Here is a 24983-nt window from a genome sequence, read left to right as displayed (position 1 = left end):
AGAAAGAGGCAGATCAGTATGGAAGACCTCCCGTTTTGGTTGCTCAGATAGAGGTGTTGAAGGCCTCCATTGCTAACGAGGAGAAACGTTGTAAGAAGGTTTCTGAAGATGAGGCTGAAGCGTGTCAGACGTTCAAAACACATCGAAGATTTCAATAGAGGAAGGATGATCAGGCTAATGGCTTGAAGGTTCTTGAGGAAGAGGTGGTTGTTGCTCGACAAAAATCTCGAGAATCCCTTCAACATGAGTAGGCTTCGGGATGAAATGTTAGAGCATGATCAGTTATTTTGTTCGGCCTTACTATCACCACTGACTAATTGGACCCTTTAGTAGATGCTTTTGAGAAGGATATCAGAAGTGGTCCTGGAGCTGAGGAGTCGGGTGGTGACGTTTAAGAGCCGTTTTGTTCTTTTTCTTTACTTTATTAACTTCTGTAATATTTGACTGGTCTTTTGTGCCTCTGTTTACAATATTTTTATATATGTATTTCAGTTGTTACCTTTAGCGTGATTGCGCTTTTTGGTATATTATTTCTCCTTATTTGGCCATTATTATTGTCCTGCTAGGATCTGAGGAAAACCAAGATCCAAAGAGAACCGAGGCTTATTTTGGAACCCTCTAATTTGCATAATTTGTTTGTTGTAGAGAGCAGTAAATGATTTTTGCTAAAAGTGTAAATGATCTTAAGTTTTTTGTAGAGTCGTGTATGGTTGTTTCGCTCGGAAGCGTGTTGCGTTAATACATACGCGTTGTCTCGATGGAATGTCGAGGTAGTAACACAAGGTCGTGCTCGGAATATGCTTGCACGGAGGAAGCGTTGGTATAATTTGACGTGTCCACATGTCGGGTTAAAACTAGTGAAACGTGAGTTCGGCTCCAAACATTTATACTCCTCGTTATATATCAAATAAAGACAATTGTTAATTATAATAAAATAGATATTTTGCTAATAGTGACACGTGAGAAAAAGAAAAGTTATGACATTTGAAAATAAGAATTTTGTATCTCAAATAAAGATATTTGTTAATTAAAATAAAATAAGTATTTTACTGATAGTGACATGTGAGAAAAAGAAATTTTACATTTGAAAAATAAGAAGTTTGTGTCTCAAATAAAAACAATTGTTAATTAAAATAAAATATGTATTTTTTTTTGCTCATAATGGCCCCGTGGGGAAAAAATTGATATTTAAAAATAAGAATTTTGTGAATCAAATAAAGATAATTGTTAACTAAAATAAAATCGATATTTTGCTAATAGTGATCCGTGAAAAAAAGAAAATTTTTGATATTTGAAAATAAGGATTTTGTGTCTTAAATAAAACAATTATTAATTAAAATGAAATGTGTATTTGGTTGATAGTGACACGTGAAAAAAAGAGAAATGTTAAAATTTGAATTTCAAATAATAAAAATTATTAATTAAAACAAAAATTTATTTTGTTACAGTTATATGTGAGATGAAAAGTTAGTTGTGTATATGATTATCGAGTATTATATAATTTTTTAAAATAAATTCTTAATTTTATTAAAAATTAAAAAAAAGTAATTAATATTTTTAATATTAATAAATAAATAGAATTGATTAAATATACCATAAAAATAATATTAAATATTAACATTGTATACATTTATACACTAATAAATATTTAATATGATAATCATATATTATAATTATATGTTTTAGTATATTAAAAATAATTGAGAGAAAATAAAATAATTAGGTAAAAAAGATAAAATAATGAAATGAAAAATAGAAAAAATGTAAATAAATAAATAAATTTTAAAAGAAGAATGAGAGGGTGAGTAAAAGAGTAAAAAGTGGAAGAAAAAATGAAAATTGATAGTCTCAAATGGGAACTTGAGATTTGGTGCACGTGGTTGAAGTAGAGTCAATGAATGGAGAGATTAATATAAATAGCCACATAAATTCTAGGAAACTAAATAAAAATATAAATGGTTGTGATTCTAAAAAATTACTATTAAATAATATTAAAAATATATATACATATATAAAGAAAGAATAAAATAGAGATAAAAAATGATTCTGATACATCCTATTCTAAAAAAAAATTATGTTTAATTTTAGTTCCACAATCATAAATGGGTACTCTAGTTTGTATTTTATATGTATGTTTTATATATAGTTGATATTTTTAAAAAAAAAGTTGTATTTTTTGAAAGAGTTATTGAACATGTCAACGAAAACCAAATTTGTTGATGTGGTGACGAATAGGATTTATACCCTCACACCTTTCCATCCCTTCTCATTCTCTCTCTCTCTCTAAATTCCCCTTTTTCCACTCTCTCTCTCTCTGAACAACAACAACAACACCATCACCATAGGTACTCACCATAACCGATTCATAATTCAAATATTTTCAATTCCCTCTTCCCGTTAATTATCTCCCTAATTATCGATTCAATTCAAATTCAAACCATGGTGGATTATCGCAAATAACCTCATTCAATTTTGCTTTTTATTTGCTTCATCATGTTGCTTACAACCCTTAATTCATAGCAATACTATAACTTTTTCTGTTTTCAGTTCTTTTATGATTCATCACTATCATGTATCTATTGCTTTTTGTAATTTGCATCATCATGCTTTTTGTGGCTATTCCCGTTGATCATCACCATCATCATCTTATCACGTTTTTGTTTCTTATTATTTCACATTTTCTTGTTATGAATTGTTCAAGCTGAATTTTTTTAGTACAATTGAATTTGGAAGAGATTATAATATATCTATAACTTGTTTTCTGCGATGGCTTATTTTCATTAGTTGTTTTTACTTTAGGCAGAGTCTGTTTTCATTCCCTCTTTGATTTTAGAAACAACTCTTACATGATATATGCTTATTAAATAAGCACTTCCATTTTTGTTACCTATATATATATTATGATGCGTAAATATGGCTGTTGTTTGATTTAATGTAATCTTCACTTAGGTGATGAGAATACCAGTATAGATATCTAAGCACTGTCAGAGTGTTCATGTTTGTTTTGTATGATTTATAATAGGTTGTTAGGAAAATTCAGAATGTTAATTTAGCGTCAACCATGTGATGAATGCAGTTTCAATTTGTTGATTTTTGTGACTTTTTGATAGTTTGAGTTTACAATTTTTTTATCTTGTGGATTATTAAACTGAATGTGCTCTCAAAGTTGAATATCTTCTAACTTTCGTATCGTAATTATTTAATAAAAGTGCTTTTATATAATTTGCGAGTTAACTTATAAGCTATAAATTGTTTCTCTTTTGCTTGAGCATGTTATTGAAAAAGATTTCTAAATGCTACTTGAGATGGGTTGTTATTTCTTGTATTACACAGATCATTACAATTGACAAGGAAGGAAACTACCGCAGGCCTATCGAAAGAGCATGATATCAAAAAGAGGCATTGGTGGAATGGAAGTCCCTAAAAAAAGGACTGGCCTTGTGTTTAGAGAGACTGCTAATACCAGAGATGATCAAAATTGCAGCCGAGTGGGTTGCAGTACTGCAGCCAACCCTCCTGTTCAAAAAAGGTTTTCTGAAAAAGTTAAAACTTTAAGGCCATCAACGCAGTCATCTTCAGGTGGCAAGGAGCTAGTTGGTAGTTCTCGTAGAACACCTGCTAACCCAGCAAAACCACTTAAAGAGCCTCGGAGAACATTATCTTCAAGTGGCCTTCCAGCTGAAGAGAAAGGTAGAGAGTCTACTAATGTGATTCGGGCGGAAGTAGGAAAATCTGGTGCAGTATCAAATTCAAGATCTCAAAGGAATTTTAATCAAAGGCCTGGATTGCGTCAACGAGAAACTGAAAGCATTGGTCCGGTGACACAAGCTGTTTCTAGCAAGTATGGATTGAGGAATCTCAGATGCAACACTATATCTGATGCTATCCCTTCTTCTTGCTCATCGTCAGATTCTATCCTTAATAGAAGGAAGACTACTGTGATAAAAATGAGAAGCTCTGAAGGGGAAAGTAGCTCCACTCTTAAAGGGAAGAAGATGACTGGTTCTTCATTGGAAAGATTGAATTGTGGCTCCAGAAATGGCAGATCTAGTTCTGATACAAGAGGATCTAGAAATATTCCTCCTCTGAGGGACAATAGCAGAGCATCGGTTAGAACTGAAAGAACGGTTAGTGGTTATGCCAGGGAAAGATTTTCTAACCAAGGAAATGAAAACTCCAAAGAAAACAATGGGGACAACAGCAGAACATCGGTTAGAACTGAAAGAAAGATTAGTGGTTATGCCAGGGGAAGATTTTCTAAACATGGAAATGAAAACTCCAAAGAAAACAACGGGTCCCGTGATGTGTTGCCTATTTCTCCTCACTCTATTGATCTCAACTCTCCTGTCACAGAGGAGTTTCGTGGTGTTATGCCTATGTCTCCTGAAGAATACAGCACCCCTCATTCTCTAATAATTCAGGATGGCTCTCGGCGCTACAATATGGATGGTATTTCAGAGGTAACTTTTGATGTAAACAAAGGAGTGCATGGTTAATATTATGATCTTTAATGAGAGTTTAAAATATGAGTACTGTTTTATTATTGGATGTAGGTATTATTGGCACTTGAGAGAATGGAACAAGATGAAGAATTAACCCACGAGGTAATTGTAGATAAAAAAATAAAATTAACTTACTTAATTTGCTAGTTATTTAATTCTTTATTTATTTATTTTAATCTTTGCAGCAAATGGATTTACTAGAGACCAACTCTATTCTTGATGGACTTAGCTTCTATGATACTCATAGAGACATGCGGTTGGATGTTGATGACATGTCATATGAGGTTTGCTAATGTTTTATGGTTCATCAAATTGGTTTATTTTATCAAGTTGTCAATCGCTGATTGTAGAAAATAGTGGTTTGTTCAATTTATGCTATGCAACAATGTTATTGTGCTGCTATAGCCGCTATTTGACAATATTTTATACTGGATAGCTTATCGCGGAACAATAACTATTACATCCTTGAGGATATGTCATGTTTAGGATTATAAATCTTCAAATTTTCTTTTAAAATTTATCTATTCGACCCCTGAATATTTATATTACACTAATGACAGGAACTCTTAGCTCTTGAAGAGAGAATGGGCACAGTGAGCACTGGTCTGTCAGAGGAAGCACTCTCTGATAGTCTTAAAAAATGTGTCTATGAGTCTACGCCTTCAGATGATGCAGCCGACTGTGTTGATGAGGATAACGATGACATCAAATGCTGCATTTGCCAGGTATTTTTATAACTTTAAATGAAGTTTTTCCAAAGATGATTCTCATCTCATCATGGCTCAAATGTTATATAGGCAATGATTAACTACGTGTTACTAGGATTCAGCTTGACAAAATTTAATTCCAAAGACAATTATTTGTTACAAGATTTGATTTAGATAAATTTATGTAATTTGTAGGAGGAATATGTTGTTGGAGATGAAATTGGAAGACTGCAATGCTCGCATAAATATCATGTTGATTGTGTACAGGAATGGTTGAAGCTGAAGAATTGGTGCCCTATGTGCAAAGAGTCAGCGACACTGTCCAACTCGTCGTCGTCATCATCATCATCATCTCATTAGTTGCATTTTTACCTTCCTTCTGTACAAAAACATGCATTTTCTTTCCTCTGCACAAAATTCTTCTAGTTGGTTTATATGCAGTTAACAAATGGCGTCCTAAACCGTGCCTTGACGGACCCTGGTGGGATCTTGTTTCTCTCGGTTACAAAAACATGCATTCACTTCGATCACCAAAGTGGAATTGTTGGATGAAATATGAATATTAGACTGCTCACATTCTGACTTTCAAGTCCGATACCAAACATGAACTCAAAATGTGAACCGTCTGATGGTTTCAATCATTAACAGCATGTTTTTCTGTGACAGCAGAGAATCCGATCCTTTTTTGGTTAGGGATATTCATTGTTGTCTTGTGGATGAGAGTAGTCTCAGCTTACTATTTTTTACTGAAAAACATAATAAAACGAGTAGTTTGCATGACTCTGTTTTTCGATGACTTTAGAGATATTAGGAATTGAGTGACGATTCACAAATGAAGCGATTTGCATAAACCTATGAGCCTTCATTATCAAAAGATGCCTTGAGACTGACAACTATCGAAGGATACGTATGGTGTCATTGGTGTTTTGTACTCTTGGATGTGTAGTTGATCAACAAGTCTTCTATATACATCAACATTTTAAAGATAAGACGTGAAAATAATTTAATTTATAAACAGTCACTTTCGTTATCTCATAAATCAGTTTTGTAGTAAGTCAAATCCAATATAAAAATAATGGCGGGCTTGATTTGGAACACAAATGGTAGAATTGAGTGGTATTAGGGTGTTGTGCAGCTATGAAGCACATAAAGTCCAAATATGACTTCGATATTGAATTGCAACATCGTTTTAAAAAAAATTGTCGATATTGACATTGCAACATCGTAATAATTTAAAAAATTAATTAATTAGATATAATCACGAAATACAACTTATTTTTATAATCTCATACTCTCTTTCAACCGGTAAAAAGTAGTATTAGGCGAATTTGGCAAATTTAAATATTATATTTTTAAAAAAAGTTAATGATAATATTTTAATATAATTAATATATTTTATTTAAATATTATTTTTCATATTTTTATGGTATACAAGATAATTTATTATTTTAATCATTTAAACTTTTTTATATTAATAAATATATTTATTTAATGAGTTTTTATATGAGATTTTCAATGAGCAATGGATAAAATAATTAATCATGATATACGTTATACAATATTAAAAAATAGGTTTAAATATTCTCTTTGTCCCTGTGAGTTGACGTGTTTTTGAATTTGATTCTTGTATATTTTTTTGTTTGGATCCCTATATCTCACTATCGTGTTGACGTTAGTTCCTGAAGTCAAATTTCCGTTAAAAAGATGACTTGCCAAATGGCGCACTCATGGAATTGTTTTATAATTTTATGGGGATAATATGTGAAAATTTAGTGGAGGGGAATTAAAAAGGAAGACTAAATCCAAAAAAAAAGATACAATTTTGCATCTTTTATTCTTCTCTTCAAATTTTCGTCGCTTCTTCTTCTCTTCTTACTCTGTTCAAACTTTCAAACCTAGTGCAGATTCAACTATTGCAACATCATATGTAGGTAATTTCTCTGTGTCTGAAATCTCAGTTTATGGTTGCAATAGAGCAATGAGGATGTTCATCTCAAATTCAACTAAAAATCCTAAAAGAAGATTTTGGAAGCATTCTAATTCGGGATTAGGTTGTTTACTTTTTATATGGGAAGATGAAGTTGAATGCAACACATCAACTTAACACAAAAAGTCAATCAAATGTAATTGCTCAGAGTTAGCTCAGGAGTTATGTTGCATCATTAAAGATCTTGAAGTTACGAAAAAGGAGAAGATGAAATTGAAGTTGGAAAACAAAAGGAAGAAGATCAAAATGTTTAAGTTTTTGTTGACTCTTTCATGGTGTTTGTTCTTTGCTTACCAGAAATGATAGTGATTTTCATGTTCATGGTGTATGTAACTTATTTTTGGTTTTAGTCCCTAGAAGAAGGGTAGTTGTTGAATTTCGTCCCTGTAAGGATTAATTATTGAATGAATCAGATCGTTTGAAATTTTTAATTTATGTCCCTATATGTTTGTAGCTTTTTGTATTATATCCCTGTTTTTTAATGTTATTTTTCTATGTCATCCCTGTATTTCTTGTGTTTACTTAATATTGTAGAACATAAATACATATAAAGTTATCTCAAAATAGAACAATGACACACCATACATAAACCATAAAGATGTCTCGAACTACATAAAGTCAAAAGGCAAATAATTTTGTCTCAAAGTACAACAAAGACACGCCATAAATAAACCATAATGATGTTATATGTCTCAGAATTACATAAAGTCAAAGGGTATAGACTTTAGTCTCAAAATACAATAAAGGTGCAAGACACCAACAATATGCTTATGGAGCCTTGTCCACGTCCATAGGTTGTGATTGATTACTTCCTTCTCCTTTTAGGTTTTTGCATCTTATGACCATTGTTTTGTCATTTCTCCTCAACTCCAAATTTCTTGCAACTTTTGGTTTGTAGGTCTTCTTTTTCTGTAAAATATAGAATATTAGAGGTGCAAGACATCAACAGAATAATTCCAAATCATTAGGAAATGGTATAACTTATTTAAGAACTCTTGGGGTGGTATAAGAAGGTGCAACAAGTACATCATCAATTGTTGGAACAAGTGCACTCAAAATATCGATAGGTACATCATCAGTTTGTGAAGATGTAATAAGTTCACCTTGAGTTGATGTAACTGGTGCACTATGATTTGGTTGACTTGGTGCAGATGCAACTGGTCCATTAACAACAAGATTTGGTTGAGTTTGAGTTGCCTCAAATGCTGCTGCAAGAGTTGCAACAAGCATTTCAAACTCAGGGCCAACATCAATTTGAGTTTCATTTGGTTGTGGTTGTTCCTGTGTTGCAATTTGAGCTTCAGTAGGTTGAGTTTGTTCTTGTGTTGTAGTTTGAGTTTGTCCTTGTCCTGTTACTGTTTTCTTTGGCTTTCTCTGGACAAACAAGTCAGAACATTAGTAACATATCAATGTCATTAATAACATATGCAAAGTTATAGAGAGTTCAATACCTTTATTTTTTGAGCTTTAGGGTCAACTACTTAACTTGTACAATTTCTTGCATTATGGCCATGTACACCACATCTTGTGCAATAATAAGTTGTTTGTGTTCTTACCTTATTAGGGTCCTCATCAGGTTCCCTCCTCCACAGCTTCTTTGGTCGTCCATGTCCTCTTTTATATGATGGATGCAACATCTCTTCCATGTCAACCTCCGACCACATGTCTTGTCCATTAATATGACTTACATTATAACCATAGCATTTCTCATAAGTATCTTTGGAATAATAGTCATCAACAAAATCTTTGAGGGATTGGTTCCTAAAACCTAATGCAGCGATTGCATGTCTACAAGGAATGTCCATTAGTTCCCAAAAGTTACATGTGCATGTTTTCTTTGAAGTATCCACAATGAAACTATTCATGGTATGGGTATGTTCAACTTTCCATAATGTGTCACCAGACCAATTAGGAATCCAAAAAACATTACAGTTATAAAAGTATCTTTGTTGGTCAGAGATGAAAACCCACCTCTTTTCTTGACCAATATCCTCCAAAAGCAAGGTAAGTAACCACCTTCATGACTCCTTTGTTTCAGTTTCACATATACCAAAAGCTATGGGATAGTATTGGTCATTTGGATCTTGTACCAACTGCAATAAGAAGAGTCCCTCCATACTTAGTCTTAAGATGACATTCATCAACTCCAATGAATGGCCTACAAGATGTTGTGAAGACTTTCTTAAGCTCATCTAAGCAAAAATAAAAGATGCTAAACCTTGGTTGTATTGTTGGTCAAACCCTTGTCAGATTAATTTTACAAGTGTTCCCAAAATTGACTCTCATTAACTCTGCAGAGTATCTCCACAAAAGGTTGTATTGTTTTACTACATCACCTTCAATAAGAGCTTTGGCAATTTGTTTGTCCTTCCATGTCCCACTCATAGTTATACCAACAGAGAAGTTACTCCTAACCTCAGAGACAATATCATGAATCTTAACACCATCTGAAGATGTCATCCTAGTTGCCACCGTTTTTGCAACCCACTTGGAAATGGCAGAACTATTATTCAATACCCTACCACACGTGTGTGTTCTAATCCATTTCTTCATTCTATATGTGTGCTTATTCCTAACTTTACTTGCAAGTGTTAAAAACTCACATTTGCCCTTGTAAATTACCCTTACTCTAACTTTGTCAATTTTCACATACTTTAGTTGTCTCCCATTTAATACCGACCATTCGATTATTGCTTCTTTAAATTCTTCAAGTGATACAAACTCCAGTCCCACTTTAAATTTTTAATTCTTGTCCAAATCCTGCATCTTAAACCTTGGATATTTTGGTTCCTTCTCCCTATCAGAAGCATCGGGGTCACTACTACCAATCTCATCACTAGCATAGTTGATGATCATCTCATTATCCACACGACTACATGACCCCACATTATCAACACCAATTGGTACCTTCTTTGGAGTATGCTTGTGCTTATTTGCTGCAACTTTTATTCTACCTCTTTTTCCCTTTTCTTCAACTTGATTTTTAATCAAATCAAAGTAATCGTCCAACCCAAGAGGCCTCTCATCCTCACTATCATCAAATGATAAACCATTAGCTTCAAAGTCACTACCCTCACTGTCCCTCGTGTCTTCAACTTGTTCAACACCACCGACATTAGCTTCTTCAACCTGTTCAACATCACCAACAATAGCTTCTTCAACATGTTCAACACCACCAACATTGTCTTCTTCAACCTGTTCAACACCACCAATATTGTCATATTCAACCTGTTCAACACCACCAACATTGTCTTCTTAAAAATCAGCTACATCAGCTTCTTCTGCATTGCATTTACCTTTATGTCCAACATATATATGAACTGCACATTTCATTACCATGGCATATTGATATACCTTATCAGCATCACTATCACTAACCATTCTACTATACTTATCAACATCGATGTTATACCACCATAGCCAATACTCTGAATGCTCAAGCTCAGTTAACTCTTTCACGATACCTGTTGCTTCAAATAAGTCCCATCTATCTGGATCTATTTCTACTGCATGCTCATTTCCCCTTGTATAATATACTAAGCAGTCTCTATCAGATCTACCCCCGTAATGAAAAATCAAACTGAACTCCATAACATGCAAGTTTTAAGAAGACGCAATGAACAAAGCTGACTCGCCGATAGAAGGAAGAAAGAAGATATTATAGATGAGATTGAGTTTTAGAGATGCGATTGTGTGTTACTAGGTCATGAAATAGCATTTTGTCATCTTCGTTGCTTCGTCTCCTCCCTCCTATAACCTGAGTTTCTTTTTTCTTCCAACAAACAAAACCCTAATTTTTAAGGACTAAAAGAAAAATATATTTTCTGAACAACATTGTATTTTTGGTGGGAAATAAAAGAATATCCACGTATGAAGTTGTTGAATATAAAACAGATATAAAACAATTCCATGTGTGCGTCGTTTGCCAAGTCATCTTTTTTTTAACAGAAATCTAATCCCAGGGACTAACGCCAACACAAAAGTGAGATATAGGGACTCAGACAAAAAAGAAGAAGATATAGGAGCTAAATTCAAAAACTCTCTAACTTACAAAGACCAAAAGACTATTTAAACCTAAAAAATATGTAAATTAATGTTTTGGTCATTTACATTTCCTTTAAAAAAGACGTTGAAAAATGTGAGTGTTATATATATATATATATATATATATATATATATATATATATATATATATATATATATATATATATATATATATATATATATATATATATATATATATATATATATAATTTTTAGTTTTGATTTTTAAATAATGTGAAATTATTTTAGTTAGCGTGAAGTAATTGCTTCTCAAGCAAGGCTAAGGGCAGGGTGTAAGCAAGCATGTGGACCCATTTTTCCTTTTAATATCAATATTTTAATCAATTTTAACTTCGCGTTACCGTGTCTACAAAATATTGTATGCATTTAGGTGTGAGAATTTATGAGAATTAAAAAAGACGTCTTATTGAATTGAAGTGTCAATGTTATATTTAAATGCTTTAATCTCAATTTTAATAATGTATGACGAACACTTACTATTGCTTATCTTCATGAATCGTAAGATTAAGTTTTTAAATTTATGGTTCGTAATTTATAAATTTATATATTTTAAACAATTTATAAGTTTATAATTTTTTATTTATTTCAATAAGTTAATTCAAATAATTTTATAATTTTTTTTATATGGTTGATTTATAAATATTAAGAATTTATTTACAATAATACATAAATATAAATAACACTTATAAGTTGAGTTATCTCATTCACTTGATAATTTTTTTTGTACAAAAAAGATCTAAAGACCTAAATAAAAAAAATCTAACGGCACATATATAGGGAATGAGGCCTCCGAATTATCATCATCTAAAATAAGATTTAACTCATTCGATAAGAGATTCGGAAGAATGAGAAGTTCATGATTGTTCAAAGTAAAACTATAATTAACTATCCAATTTGCTTCAACAATTTCCTTCTTGTCAAGTATGATTCAACTCGATGTACCAATTCTTCTTAATCATCCTTCTGATTCTAGAAACTAAGATTGAAAAGTTGTGATCGTACCCTGTCTCTTGGTTAACCATGTCTATTAGGATTTTAGAATCACTCGGCCATTAGATTTGTAATTTGATTCGGCCAAACTAGCTCAATCTCATGCAACATTGTCCACATTTCTATTTTGAGAGCGTCACAGGTACCATTTTTTGTAAGGCAAAACCTAAGATAATACTCCCTCCGTATCATAAAATGACATTAGTGTTCCTATCTGTGAGAAATTAGCCCTACACAGTTTTTTCAAACCAATAAAATCACATGAATCAAGCTTTGGGAAGATGTGCAACCTCTGCAACAACAAAACCTGATCCCAAGCTCAACGTGGCATTTCTTCTCATGATGTAATGCTAAATCTATTTATAATGTTTTTCTAATAAATTTTCAGTTATCACGCATATGTAAAACTGTCCAAAACTAGTTCCAACCAGGTCTGTAACAAAACCAACATGACTATTCCTTACCTAAAGAATCTTCAAAGCTTCAATGTGCTGCAAAAGGATGCAAGGATGATGAGTTGCAGAAAACTATAAAAGCAACTCAGATACAATTCATCAGCAACCAATAAAATGTTAAACCCATTTAAGTAGTCGAAACTTTTGCTTTCTGCAGCTCAAACATGTTGAGCTTTTATACAACTTCAAGAATTCTCACTATATCTCTATGTAGATTGCACAGTTGCTTGTTGAAACTGTATTAGAAAATCAAGGTCAAAACGAAGCTCTTCGTGATTGATCGATGATTGCTCGACCATATCTTCGTATAATGACTCTAAGTGACAAGTCCAAAATATCAGATTATTGGTATAAGTAACTCACAAGTTCTGGTCATATTCTCAAGAATACTAACATATCTTCAGATTTATGACAGAATCAACAGTAACGTATCGTAATATTCAGTAACATCAAAATTTAAAAAAGTGTAATAACATAAAGTCAGATATTCATTTATTTTCACTAAAAGTGTTTTGAACTGAATGAGACATGTACTAGTAACTTACAGATCTGCATGATGAATGAAAAGTAAAAAACAAAAATCTAATTCAGATATTGGTCAAATTTGGACCGGGAAGATCAACCATAAAACTGAAATCATCAAGGAAACTTTAATACATCTTGACGTGTTATTAATATTGAATCGCAACCAATCGTCATATTCTAAAATTACATACAGAGCAACCCTTTAACCCTTTAGCTCTTATACATGTCACAGTTCCTTGACCCCAGCTAGACCCCAGCTACGCAACAGTATTCCTGCAAAACTTTTTCCAAGTCTCTTCATTGACCGTAATGCAAACGAGATCTCTCGCAATAGCAACAATACAGTCAATATCAATTCTACACATACAACAGTGCAACCAATCTTGGGCTTCATTTGATATTACCATTGGTTGCAGCTAAATATATTTCTGATCCATGCTAGCTCCAGCATATAGCAGAGATAAAACATTTGAAAGCTCGGAAGCAGCATTTGACCTTGGAAGGGCTAGCAATTCCCCGTTCGGATGCCTTCCGGTTCATCTTGGCAATATGGACAGAGCAAAGTACGGCGATAATCACCAACTATGGCCGAGATATCAGAACCAGAAGAAACAGACCCAGCCATTGATTAAGTACAAGAAAAAAAAATCTTTATTGATGTGTTATTCTTCAAAGGATTGCATAGAAATTTTCTCTAATTGTAGTGGCCAATCTTCTCCAAGTTGCTGTGGATTTAGCTCCATCGCAACTTTAAAATCATTCAAAGATACTGAGAACTGGGGTCTGTGTTCAGGCTGGGGTTCCGCCATCCTACCAGTACTATGCACATGTAAATGATTATTCGGTAACATGCCATTAATGACCTTCCCCTGAATCTGCTGGTTTGCAGACCTGGCTCCCATTAAATCAAAACTAGACTTGATCAACCGTTTCAAGTATACATCCAACACACTATTTAACATACTTGCGCATTCGATAGAAACACCTCCAAGACCTTGTACCATTGCAATCTGCTCCATGCGCCTTCTCAACGTATCGGGATCAGATAACCTACCACTGTCACAATAACCGACAAAATCACCCGTGCTATTCACAGGCAATGCTTTGTGGGCCCCACCCACACTTGCAGAGCAGTAAGGAATCCCAAGTGGCGCTATCAGAGGACTTCTGGTAAAATTGAGGCGGTTTAGTTGCTCTACCTCCTCTCCATCTTCCACGGTCGATATTTCAGTCAGACCTTTTGCGCGTGTTCTTGGCTTTTCGGCTAGTCCCTGAATAGCATCCCCCGTAGCATTCTTAGGTAGCTCAGCAACAGCTTGAAGATGCTGTGTTGGTCGCTGATAATCACATGGAGTAATAGCTCCGTTCTCCATGCAATGATGAGCAACAGAATCAACTTTCCCATTTGGTCCAAGGGGACTCGGTCTATCTTTAAGCTTCCGATCACGCATTCCAGTCCGTACCTTACGCGGAGACACCGGCAAAACCCCGTTTGACCAAACAGAAACATTATGATTTTGGAAGTTCACATTAGCAACACTCTGTTCGTGTCCATCTTCCCTACCAGGAGATAAATTAGTAACACGTGCTCCTGATTTTGAAGGATCCGACCGTTGGACAGGTGGTGGAGTCTTAGCTTGGCAGGCATTCTTCAAAATTGACTTCACAAAAATATTGTGCAATGGAAGATTCTCCCTCCCGAGGGCCCGGAAACATAACTTATCAAACTCATTCTTGCTCAACTGATGACTCAAAAACCTGTTCAGGTAATAAAAGTACCGCTTCGACTTCTCCACTCCAATCTTCTTTACAATCAGTACTTTCAACTCACCCAAATTGATTCTTGAGCTCTGTTGAGGTTGCATTTCTCAACAAACAGATTCATACACCTTCCAACAAAATCAGAAAACAACCCACCCACCAGTAACCTCAATTTGAGCCAAATTACAGTTATATCTATTTCCAAAGTACTCAAAAACTACACAATAACACATCATTGAACATAAATCAACCACCACAACCTCAGCATATCCAAACAACCAGTAGATAAAAAACCAATTTTGAACATCAATAAAGTTACCCTTTTGCCCAAATTTCACAAATCAACAATCCCCACAATGCAAAGCCAAATCTCAATTTCCCAAACCCCAAAACCCTAGAGATCAAACCGCTGAAAAAACACACTACCCTTGAGCATCAAATCACTTAAATCAGACCCAATTCAACAAATTGTATGGTAAATCAAAACCCTGAGTTTGATCAAGCAAACTAAAGGGCCCGAAACACCATGCTTGCGTTGAAGAAAAACATTACATCACTTGCACCAATCTGAAAACCCTCATTGCTTCGTGAAACCCCAAAAGCTTCAAACTTTGAATAATGAAGAGATCACTGAAATAAACAAAATTGAGCAAAGCAAAACTTATACATGTATTAGAAATAAAAGAGGGAAAATTATGCAAATTGAATGAAACGAAGCAGAATGACGAGCAAAAAGTGAAGGGTTATAAATATACATTGATTGAGCTGTGAGTAGAGAGAAGTTGAGGAAATTGCATAGAAATTTGGAAACTCAGTTTGGTCTGTGCTTCATGTGTAGCTCGATCTCAGTGTTCCTCTTGTTCCTCCTCTTTCTTTCTTCTTTTTCTTTTTTTTCTTTTTTCTTTTGTTAATATTTATTTATTTACTTATTTATTTATTTACTCTCATCAAGGTCTTCTCCTTATTAAAAAAATTCAATTTTCCCTCTTTCTCTTTTTATGCGGTTTGTCAACTTGGCCAATTTTAGTGAAAAATGAAATAATAATTTTGTTCAATTATATTTTTAGTTAGAGAATTATCTTAAGGTTGTTTTTGGATACATTAAAACGAACGGAAGGGAGTAGAATGGAGTGAAATGAAGTAAAATGAAGCAGAGCATGATAGAATAAAATAAATATGGTATTCTATTGTTTTAGTATTTCATAATAGAATAGAATACATTTTTTATTCCGTCTAAATCGGAAGGTATAAAAAATGATGGAATGAGATGAAATGCATTTCATCAATTCTGCTTTATTCCATCCATTTTTAATTAAACTAAACAATGAAATATAAATTTACATTATTCCATTCCGCTTCGTCTCGTCATGTTCCATCAATTCAAACATAGTTTGTTTCATCTGACTACTAAAACTAGATTAAGCTTTGCCATAAACTTCCATGAAATCAGAGAGAATGTCATGCTTAAATCTAATTTGATGATAGAGCTAAACCATATTCAAATTTTAGTAGCCAGATGATAAAAACAAAAATATGAGAGGAAGACTTTATATTTAATTCACATAAATTGCACATACATGGGAAATGACAAATTCTCATACTCAGATTGTCATGTTGAAGTTTCTGAAGTAATCCATGTGTTGTAACCAATGACCATGGGTGTGTAACCGGTTGCAGCTGAAGCTGACGTGCATTCTAATAGTAAAGAATTGAATTTTTCATAGGGGTAACCGATTATCAGACAAGGTGTAACCGACTACCACTGAAGCTAAATTAATTTATTTTAATTTCAATGTCATGTGTAACCGGTTACCAGTTTTGGCGTAACCGGTTACATCCCTGAGTTTTTGTTTTTTTTGCTATTGTACTTAGTCAATTTACATTCCAATCATTATGTAACTTTCATATAAGTGTGTATGATGGACTCTCGTACTAGTTAATAAAATTACTCATTCTCACCCTCAATTCTCTCTCTCTCTCTCTCTCTCTCTCTCTCTCTCTCTCTCTTCAAAATTACTCCACCATTATTTCACCAACTTTGTGGTTGCTTGTTCTGACATTTGGCATCAAGAGTCGAGTTCAGATCCACAAAAACCTTGTGTGCAACATGAATTCAGTTTCCAATTAAAGAATCTTTGCAAATTTACCCATTCTTGATATGAAGAACTACAACAAATGGTGCAAGCAAATAAAGGTGTTGTTTGGCTACCAAGATGTTTTTGAGGTGATCAAGAATGGTGTTACTCCTCTTGTTCAGAATGCTACTGAAGCGCATCAAGCAACACATAAAAAAGAGAAGAAGAAGTATTACAAAGCATTGTTCTTGATTCATCAATTTGTTAATGGTGACAACTTTGAAAAGGTTGGTGATTGTGATTCGTTGAAGTAAGCTTGGGAGATATTAAAGAAAGCTTATGCAATGGATGACAAAGCGATGGTGGTGACATTACAAACTCACAAACGACAACTTGAATTAATTCAAATGGAGGAAAAGGAGACAATCAACGATTTTGCAACGAGAATCACTCGGTTGGTGAACCAAGTGAATGCGTGTGGAAAAACCATTACGGAGCAGTATGTTGTTGCTAATATCTTGCATTCTTTAACACTAAGATTCGATAACATAGTTGTGGCGATTGAGGAGTCGAAGGATCTTGTGACGATGAGCAAATAGGAGTTGCAACATTCTCTTAAGGCTCATAAGCAAATGTGGAGATAGCTTTGTAAGCTCGTTTCAATGAGAAGGACAAGAGATCGAAAGGAAAATGGCTCTTGAAGAACAAAGGGAATTTTTATAATTTTGGTGGAAAAGAGTCCCAAAATTCAAAGAATCCAATGAGTCAATGGGGTGAGAGCAGCTACAACAAACATGGTGGTCATGGCAACTTTAGAGGCGAAAGAAAGAGATTTGACAAGAGTAAGGAGCAATGCTACAAGTGTCAATGGTTCGATCATTTTGTGAAATAATATAAGGCAAACAAGAAGGAAACTCAAGAGGATGAAGCCAAGGTTGCAAGATAAGAGTTTGATGAATAAAATACACTCTTGGTAATGATCACAAAAGAAAATTGTAGCAGCAAACAACTGCGAGACAGTAGCTGCAGTAGCTCAAAGAATGTAGAAAATTTGGGCTGCAACCGGTTGAGTGATACGGATGACCGATTGCGTGAAGAGGAAGACATCATGATGAGTATGAAAGGAGTTCAATGCAATGATACATGGTATTTGGACTCGTGTTGTTCAACTCATATGACGGGAAGGAATGATTGGTTTTTCAAAATTAATTGTGTCATGAAGAACAAAGTAAAGTTTACGGATGACACCACTCTAATGGGTGACGATATTGGTGATGTTTTGATCATGAGAAGGGATGGTGGAAATTCCTTGATAAAAAATGTCTTGTATATTCCGACAATTAAATGTAACCTTCTAAGCATTGGCCAATTGCTTGAGAGGGGGTACAAGATTCATATGGAAAACAAGGGGTTGCGCATTTCTGATGCAAATGGAGTTTTGGTCCTTAACGTGCCTATGGCTGCCAATAGAACCTTCAAGATTGAGTTAAAGGTTATGGAGTATAGATGTCTTATTACTGCAGCAAGTAGAGAAGAGTGGATGTGGCACTATCGTCTTGGGCATCTTAATTTTAGAGATCTCAAGAATTTTCAAAAGAACGGTATGGTGACGGGGCTGCCATCTATTAATGTAATAGCTGAAATGTGTGAAGAATGTGTGAAATCTAAGCAACATAAGGGAAAATTCAACAATGATACAAACCAAAGAATCAAGAATAACCTTGAGGTGGTGTATTCAGATGTTTGTGGACCAACGCAAGTAGATTCCATTGGTGGGAATAAATACTGTCACTTTTATCGACGATTATAGTAGGAAGCTATGGACATGCCTAATCAAAAGAAAATATGAGGTATTCGAAGTATTCAAGAAGTTTAAGTCCATGGTGGAGAGGAAAAATGGTCATAAGCCAAAGTGCTCAAAACAGATGGTGGAGACGAATATGTCTCAAATGATTTTGGGAAGTTTTATGATCAAGAAGGGATTATGTGTGAGGTAGTGCCACTCTATACACCACAACAAAATGACGTAGCCTAAAGGAATAATCGATCAATTATGAACATGCTGAGAAACATGTTAAATGGGAAGAACTTGCCGAAGGAGCTATGGGGAGAAACGGTATTCACAACTGCCTATTTGTTGAATAGGCGTCCTACAAAGAAGCTGGAAAATGTAACACCGGAGGATGCATGGTTGGGGTTCAAGTCAAATCTGAACCACTTGAAAGTTTTTGGTTCCATTGCATACCGACATGTTCCGGGTCAAATTAGAAATAAGTTGGATGATAAGGGGGAGGTGACGATTCTTGTTGGATATCACTCTATTGATGGTTACAAACTGTTTAATGTTGTTAAGAGGAGGATCGTGATCAATCGGGATGTTGTAAAGATGAAATGAAGCAACTGAAATATGGTGTAACTGGTTACCAGCAGGCTGTAACTAGGTATCAGAATCTTGTAACCGGTTATGAAATTCTGGTACCAGATATAAGATGTCGAAGGTAATGTCACGACACTAATATCTGTTAATACACAATGGATAATAAAACAGAATTGTAAATCAATCAACACAAGCAATTGTTAACCCAGTTCGGTGCAACTCACCTACGTCTGGGGGCTACCAAGCCAGGAAGGAAATCCACTAAAATAGAATTAGTTCAAAGACTATCCGTACACTTCACCAAGTTACAGTCTTTCTCACCTAATCTCTACCCGTGCAATTTCTACCTAAGCACTCTTAGATATGAGAACCCACTCACTTCCCTTACAATCACACACCCGTGATTTTAAACAACAATCCCTTGTGAAAAGAAAATACTTTTCAATTACAATATTCTTGATTTTACTTCACAGTTTCAATCAAGAAGACACACTCTTGATCTTGCTTCAAAGCTTTGATCAAGAAGACAAATTAGTCCAATTCAATCATCTATGGATGACTTGAATGACCTACATACACAAACCCTAGCTCTCTCTCTAAATTTCGCTCAGTCTTGGTTGTGTGTTCAATCAGGTTTTCTAAGTCCCTTTTTATAGAAACATTGGACAACTTGAAAACCCTAAATATATTTTCCAATTAAATCTTTTCATATCAGCTGTAAAGATCTCCTTGGAAAATAAACAAATCTGGTTGATATCCCTGATAGATTGCGCCAGCTAGCCATATCTTCAATCAACCAATGATTTCCACCAATTGTGCAATCACAAAACACCAGACATTCATACTGAATGTTTTGTGTACAGGATGTCATGACATCGGGTCTGACATCTGGAAAAATCCTGCATAATCCAGTTTCCTTTTATAGCAGGTACAACCATATCAGTTACCATGACAATGAGTATGTCAACTGAAACAATCCTGCAGCATATGTCTTCCATATAAGCTCCAGCAGGTACAACCAATATCAAAAGCCTTGTCTTTGTATGTGGCATTCTGAAACAATCCTGCTTGCATATCTTCTTTAACTCCAGCAGGTACATAGGATATCTCATGTTAAGACATCACACATAACATCTTGTGAACACTCTTTATTTTACCAAAATTGCTGCCAACACTTAGAATCAACAAACTCCCCCTTTGGCATATTTTGGCTAAAACATATATCTGTCCTTTTTGTTCACAAGGCAAACTATCAGCAGTTAAACCACTAAACAGTAGTTTAATCAGCAGCAGAAGCAAAAACAATTACTAGTTATGGCTACTAGTAATACACACATGCACAAGGGTACTTCTCCCCCCCTAAAACTGTGCAACAATCAACAGAATTACTAGTTATGGATGCAACTAGTAAGACACACAAATGCACAATGCACCAGGGTACTTCTTCTCCCCCTAAATCTGTGCATTCACCAAAAAACAGCTACTGAAAACTCCAGCACCTGTACCAGCCAGAATGTCATACTGACATCTGCTACAACATCAACACATGTGCACCTCTTCATCAGCACCTGTGCACCTCTTCCAATAATAGTTGTACTTCTGTTCAGCCACAACCAACTTCCACATCAAGCACTTCTCCCCCTTTTTAGTCAAAATTGACCAAAGGTGACCAATCAGACAAAATAAATGTCTATTAGTCTAGTAGAGAAAGTTAAAACAGATGTTATAACATTAAGCATGTTAGAACAAAAATTCAGGAAGTACACACCAACATTATACACAGCAGACAACTGAGATAATGCACAAATCCAAGGAACTCTTTAAGAGCCCTAAATATTACAAAACAGGCATCAAGAGGACTGCCACAAAATAAACAAAAATAGAAGGAAAGTCAGCTTTCCAAACAGCAACAACTTTCACCATCCCTTCCATCACCCCTCCAAGTCTTCAAAACAGCCAGGGACAATTAATCAGAAGAAGAATCTTCTTCACCTTCATCTTCATCTTCACCTGTACCTTCAGAACTTTCTGGGCTTCCAGAACCTCCACTGGATTGGGATTTTGATCTTGTAGTTGAGTCCTTCCCAGTCTTTTCTACTTCTTCCTTCTCCAGGCTACAGATAAGAACTTCTAACGCCTCTTTTCTAGCCTTTGCCACCTTTATCCCATTGTCCAGTTCCTTGCAGGTCTCTTTCAGTTGGTCAATCAAGCTTCCTTTAGCTGTAGACTCCCTTCTGGCAGATGTCATGACATCATTGACATGACTACCCTTAAAAAGCTTATAGTGAATTGATAGAGGGGTCTTTCTCCTGCTTGGAATATCACTTGTACTCAGGATTCCTAGTTGTTGACTCAGGATGATCCCACAGATGATAGATGGGAATGCAATGGGCAACTTAACAGCATTGGTGGAAGCATGTCTAATGGTTTGTTCAAATATGAACTTGCCAAAATCATAGTTAACCCTTGTTCCAATAGCATGAATGATCCTCCCAAGAGCAATGGAGATGGTAGATATGTGATTAGTAGGAACCCAATTTGCAGAACCAATCTTATGCAAGATGGCATACTTGGCAGTTAGTTTACTAGCTGTAAGGTGTTTCCTACTGGGCCATTCATTAACTTGGCCAGCTGTAATCATCCTACAGATCTCATTATCTGTGGCCTCTAGATCTACCCCTTCATCAGTTCCTCTCCCCAGGAACTTGTTGATGATAGTAGGTGATAGTTTCACACACTTACCCCTTACAAAAACTTTGCAGCCCTTCCTGCTGTTTCTTTCATATATCTCCTCAGGGATGTTCACAATGAATTCTTTGACTAACCCCTCATAGCACTGAGGCAGAGTGGTCACAGTTTTCATAAGACCAGCTGTCTTAATTAACTCCATGACTTCCTTTACCTCACTTGCCTCTTTTCCCAATTCTCTTTCAACTGCTACCCTTCTTTGAGTCACAAACTTCCATTTGGCAGCACCACCTTCCACGTGAAACGAGATATTGTCAAGGTGAACAATAACCACTTTGTTTGGAGACTTCTTTATAGGCTTCCTTTTAACAGGGGAAATGTTTGAGACATCATATTCGACATCCTCATCAGATTCAGAACTCTCACTCTCCTTCATCTTTCAGACCTCTACTTTACTCCAGGTCTTGGAGGGACCTATACCAGCACCTTTTTTCTTTTTTCTACCTGTCCTTATCTCAGCCATACTCTTCCTCTTCCTCAGTCTATTAGCTACACTTGTTTTCACAAGACTGACCAACGTGTCATCTTCTTCCTCAGACCCTTCTTCCTCAATGTTCTGAGCAGTATCAGGGGACATACTAGGTAAGTTTTTTCCAAGAGAACACAGACCCTCAGCAGCTACTTCCTTTTCTGTTTTAGATGAGTTATCATCTTTCTCAACTTGGCTTTCTACCTCAGGTGAGGGTTCCCTTCTGGACAGAGGGGTAAAAGTGACCTTAACTCCATGCTCTTCGTTCAGTATGCTAGTAACTAGGTTTCTTATGATGCGATCAGTAGAGTGCATGTCCTCAGGTGATTTTTCAAGAGTGTCACCTTGCTTAGCTTTAGCCATGGAAGGTGCGCTTGGAACGTTACCTGGTATCATACGCAGAGGAGTTACTTCCGTCAAATCTTCATCTAAAAATTCCATGGAGGAAGTTCTAGTATGAAGGGATTTTGAGCTAGATGTTGACGGATGTTGAGACATGTTGTTGAACTTTTGAGAAAACTTTCTTTGCCCTAGTAGAGGTTCTTTGAGGAGTTTGATTGTGTTCAGGCAGAGTGTGCTATTTCCAATACTAAGAGATGGTTCATTAGTAATGTGGCTTTTTCTTTTTATTGAGCAACCAATATTCTTGTTGCCTTTTCCACTCCTCATTAATTGCCATATTTTCTCAAGAAACCAAGCCCCTAATTTTCCCTTTTCATTATACAAATCCTTTGCAGTCAGGTTGTCATAATACAATGTCATAGCATCGAATGTAAGATTGTAGATAATGCTCAGTAGTTTCATCCACCCAGGTTGAGCATTGTTGTTTTCAACTGACATAGTTCCTTGTGTCTCAGTTTCAGCAAGGCTCTCACTACCTTCAGACTTCATACCACCAGTCATATGTTCAGGTGTTTGGGCCATCATGACCTTTTCTTCCTTGAGGTTAGGTATCCTTATTTGACACTTTTCCTTTCCCTTGAAGATTCTTCTTACAGCTGTGCTTATCTTAGAGGGATTATCCATTTGAGAGCTCCATATGTAGCATTTGTTGTTGGTCCTGATTCCTTTCATAATTACTTCACTGTCTTTGTTCACAATCAGACATTCAGTTTTAGTGAAGATGATACTCAGACCTTGATCCCCTAGCTGACTGATGCTTATTAAATTTGAAGTCGGGCTCTTGACCAGAAGAATATTGTCAAGTTTAGGAGCTCCAGGGCACTCAAGCTTGCCTATCCCCTTTATTTCACCTTTAGCTCCATCACCAAAGGTTACATAGCTTAAGTCATGAGGGTGAAGATCAGTTATCAGGTCTGAGTTCCCAGTCATGTGTCTAGAGCATCCACTATCAAAATACCACTCTTCTTTGTGACCTATTAGACTTAGAACATTAGTCTTAGGCACCCATTGCTTCTTGTTGATAGGCCTGTGATATTTGGGTCTGGGTTGATAGTGGATCTGTTGAAGACCATGGCTAGGATAACCATACAGCTTATAACATGAAGACTTAGAGTGTCCAGCTTTCCCACAGTAATGACATCTCCATCTTTGGTGCTTGCCATACTACTGTTTTCTCTCCTGTTGTTGCTGATGAAGGTGGGTAGGGTAACCATACAGCTTATAGCAGAAGGCCCTTGAGTGTCCAAATTTCCCACAGTAATGACATCTCCATCTTAGGTGTTTCTATTTTTGCTGTTCTTTCTTCTGATGGTGTGACATATGATGTGACATCTTGGAACTACTCTTACTATTGCTGCATTTAGGTTTAGCTTGAGGTTTGCAGCCAGTGTAGCTACTTTCAGCCTTGGTTTTATGGAACCCTAATCCAGATTTTACTCCTGTACTTTGTCCAGTTTGAAGAATCTTGTCTAAGGAGTCAGATCCATTGTTCAGCATCCTTACATACTTGGTTGTCTCTTCTAGTTTTGAGTTTAAGAGCATAACTTCAGTCTTTAGCTTGAGGATAGTTTCCACATGTTCTGCTTTTTCTTTCTCCAGTTGGACTATCTTCTGGCTCTTAACTTGTTGATCTTCATCTAGCTTGACCTTTAGAGCCACAACTTCTGTTTTCAATTTGGAGATGGTTTCCAAGAATTCTACCTTCTCATTCTCAAGTTGAGTTATGTCTTTTTCTTGATTTAAATACTGCTTGTTCAGTTCAACACTTTTCTGACACAACTCTCTGTAGGTAGAGGCCAATTCCTCAAAGGTTACTTCACCATCACTTGACTCTTCATCAGATTCCCATCTTCCTGTCAAAGCAGTCACAAGATTTGCAACCTCTTCAGTATCACTCTCATCAGACCATGTGGCAGCAAG

The 24983-nt window shown here is 35.4% G+C and overlaps 2 protein-coding genes across 2 annotated transcripts; one reads left to right on the top strand and one right to left on the bottom strand.

Moving 5' to 3' along the window:
• The first annotated feature begins 2169 nt into the window (after positions 1–2169).
• On the top strand, positions 2170–5989 carry LOC127092625 (uncharacterized). The gene is made up of 6 exons (XM_051031512.1): positions 2170–2345; positions 3334–4460; positions 4554–4604; positions 4688–4786; positions 5063–5227; positions 5405–5989. The coding sequence occupies exons 2-6, from the start codon at positions 3384–3386 to the stop codon at positions 5567–5569; spliced, it is 1557 nt and encodes a 518-aa protein (XP_050887469.1). The 5' UTR covers positions 2170–2345; positions 3334–3383; the 3' UTR covers positions 5570–5989.
• A 7335-nt stretch (positions 5990–13324) lies between these two features.
• LOC127092522 (uncharacterized) lies at positions 13325–15914 on the bottom strand. Its single transcript, XM_051031421.1, has 2 exons — positions 15748–15914; positions 13325–15622 (listed from the first exon to the last, which is right to left on the bottom strand). Exon 2 carries the CDS (start codon positions 15094–15096, stop codon positions 13894–13896), a length of 1203 nt encoding a protein of 400 aa, XP_050887378.1. The 5' UTR covers positions 15097–15622; positions 15748–15914; the 3' UTR covers positions 13325–13893.
• Positions 15915–24983: the final 9069 nt, after the last annotated feature.

The sequence above is a fragment of the Lathyrus oleraceus genome, chromosome 6 (assembly GCF_024323335.1).
Source record: "Lathyrus oleraceus cultivar Zhongwan6 chromosome 6, CAAS_Psat_ZW6_1.0, whole genome shotgun sequence".
NCBI classification, from domain to species: Eukaryota; Viridiplantae; Streptophyta; class Magnoliopsida; order Fabales; family Fabaceae; genus Lathyrus; species Lathyrus oleraceus.
The sequence above is the reverse complement of the archived record's forward strand: the minus strand, read 5'-3'. Positions and strand labels throughout refer to the sequence as shown.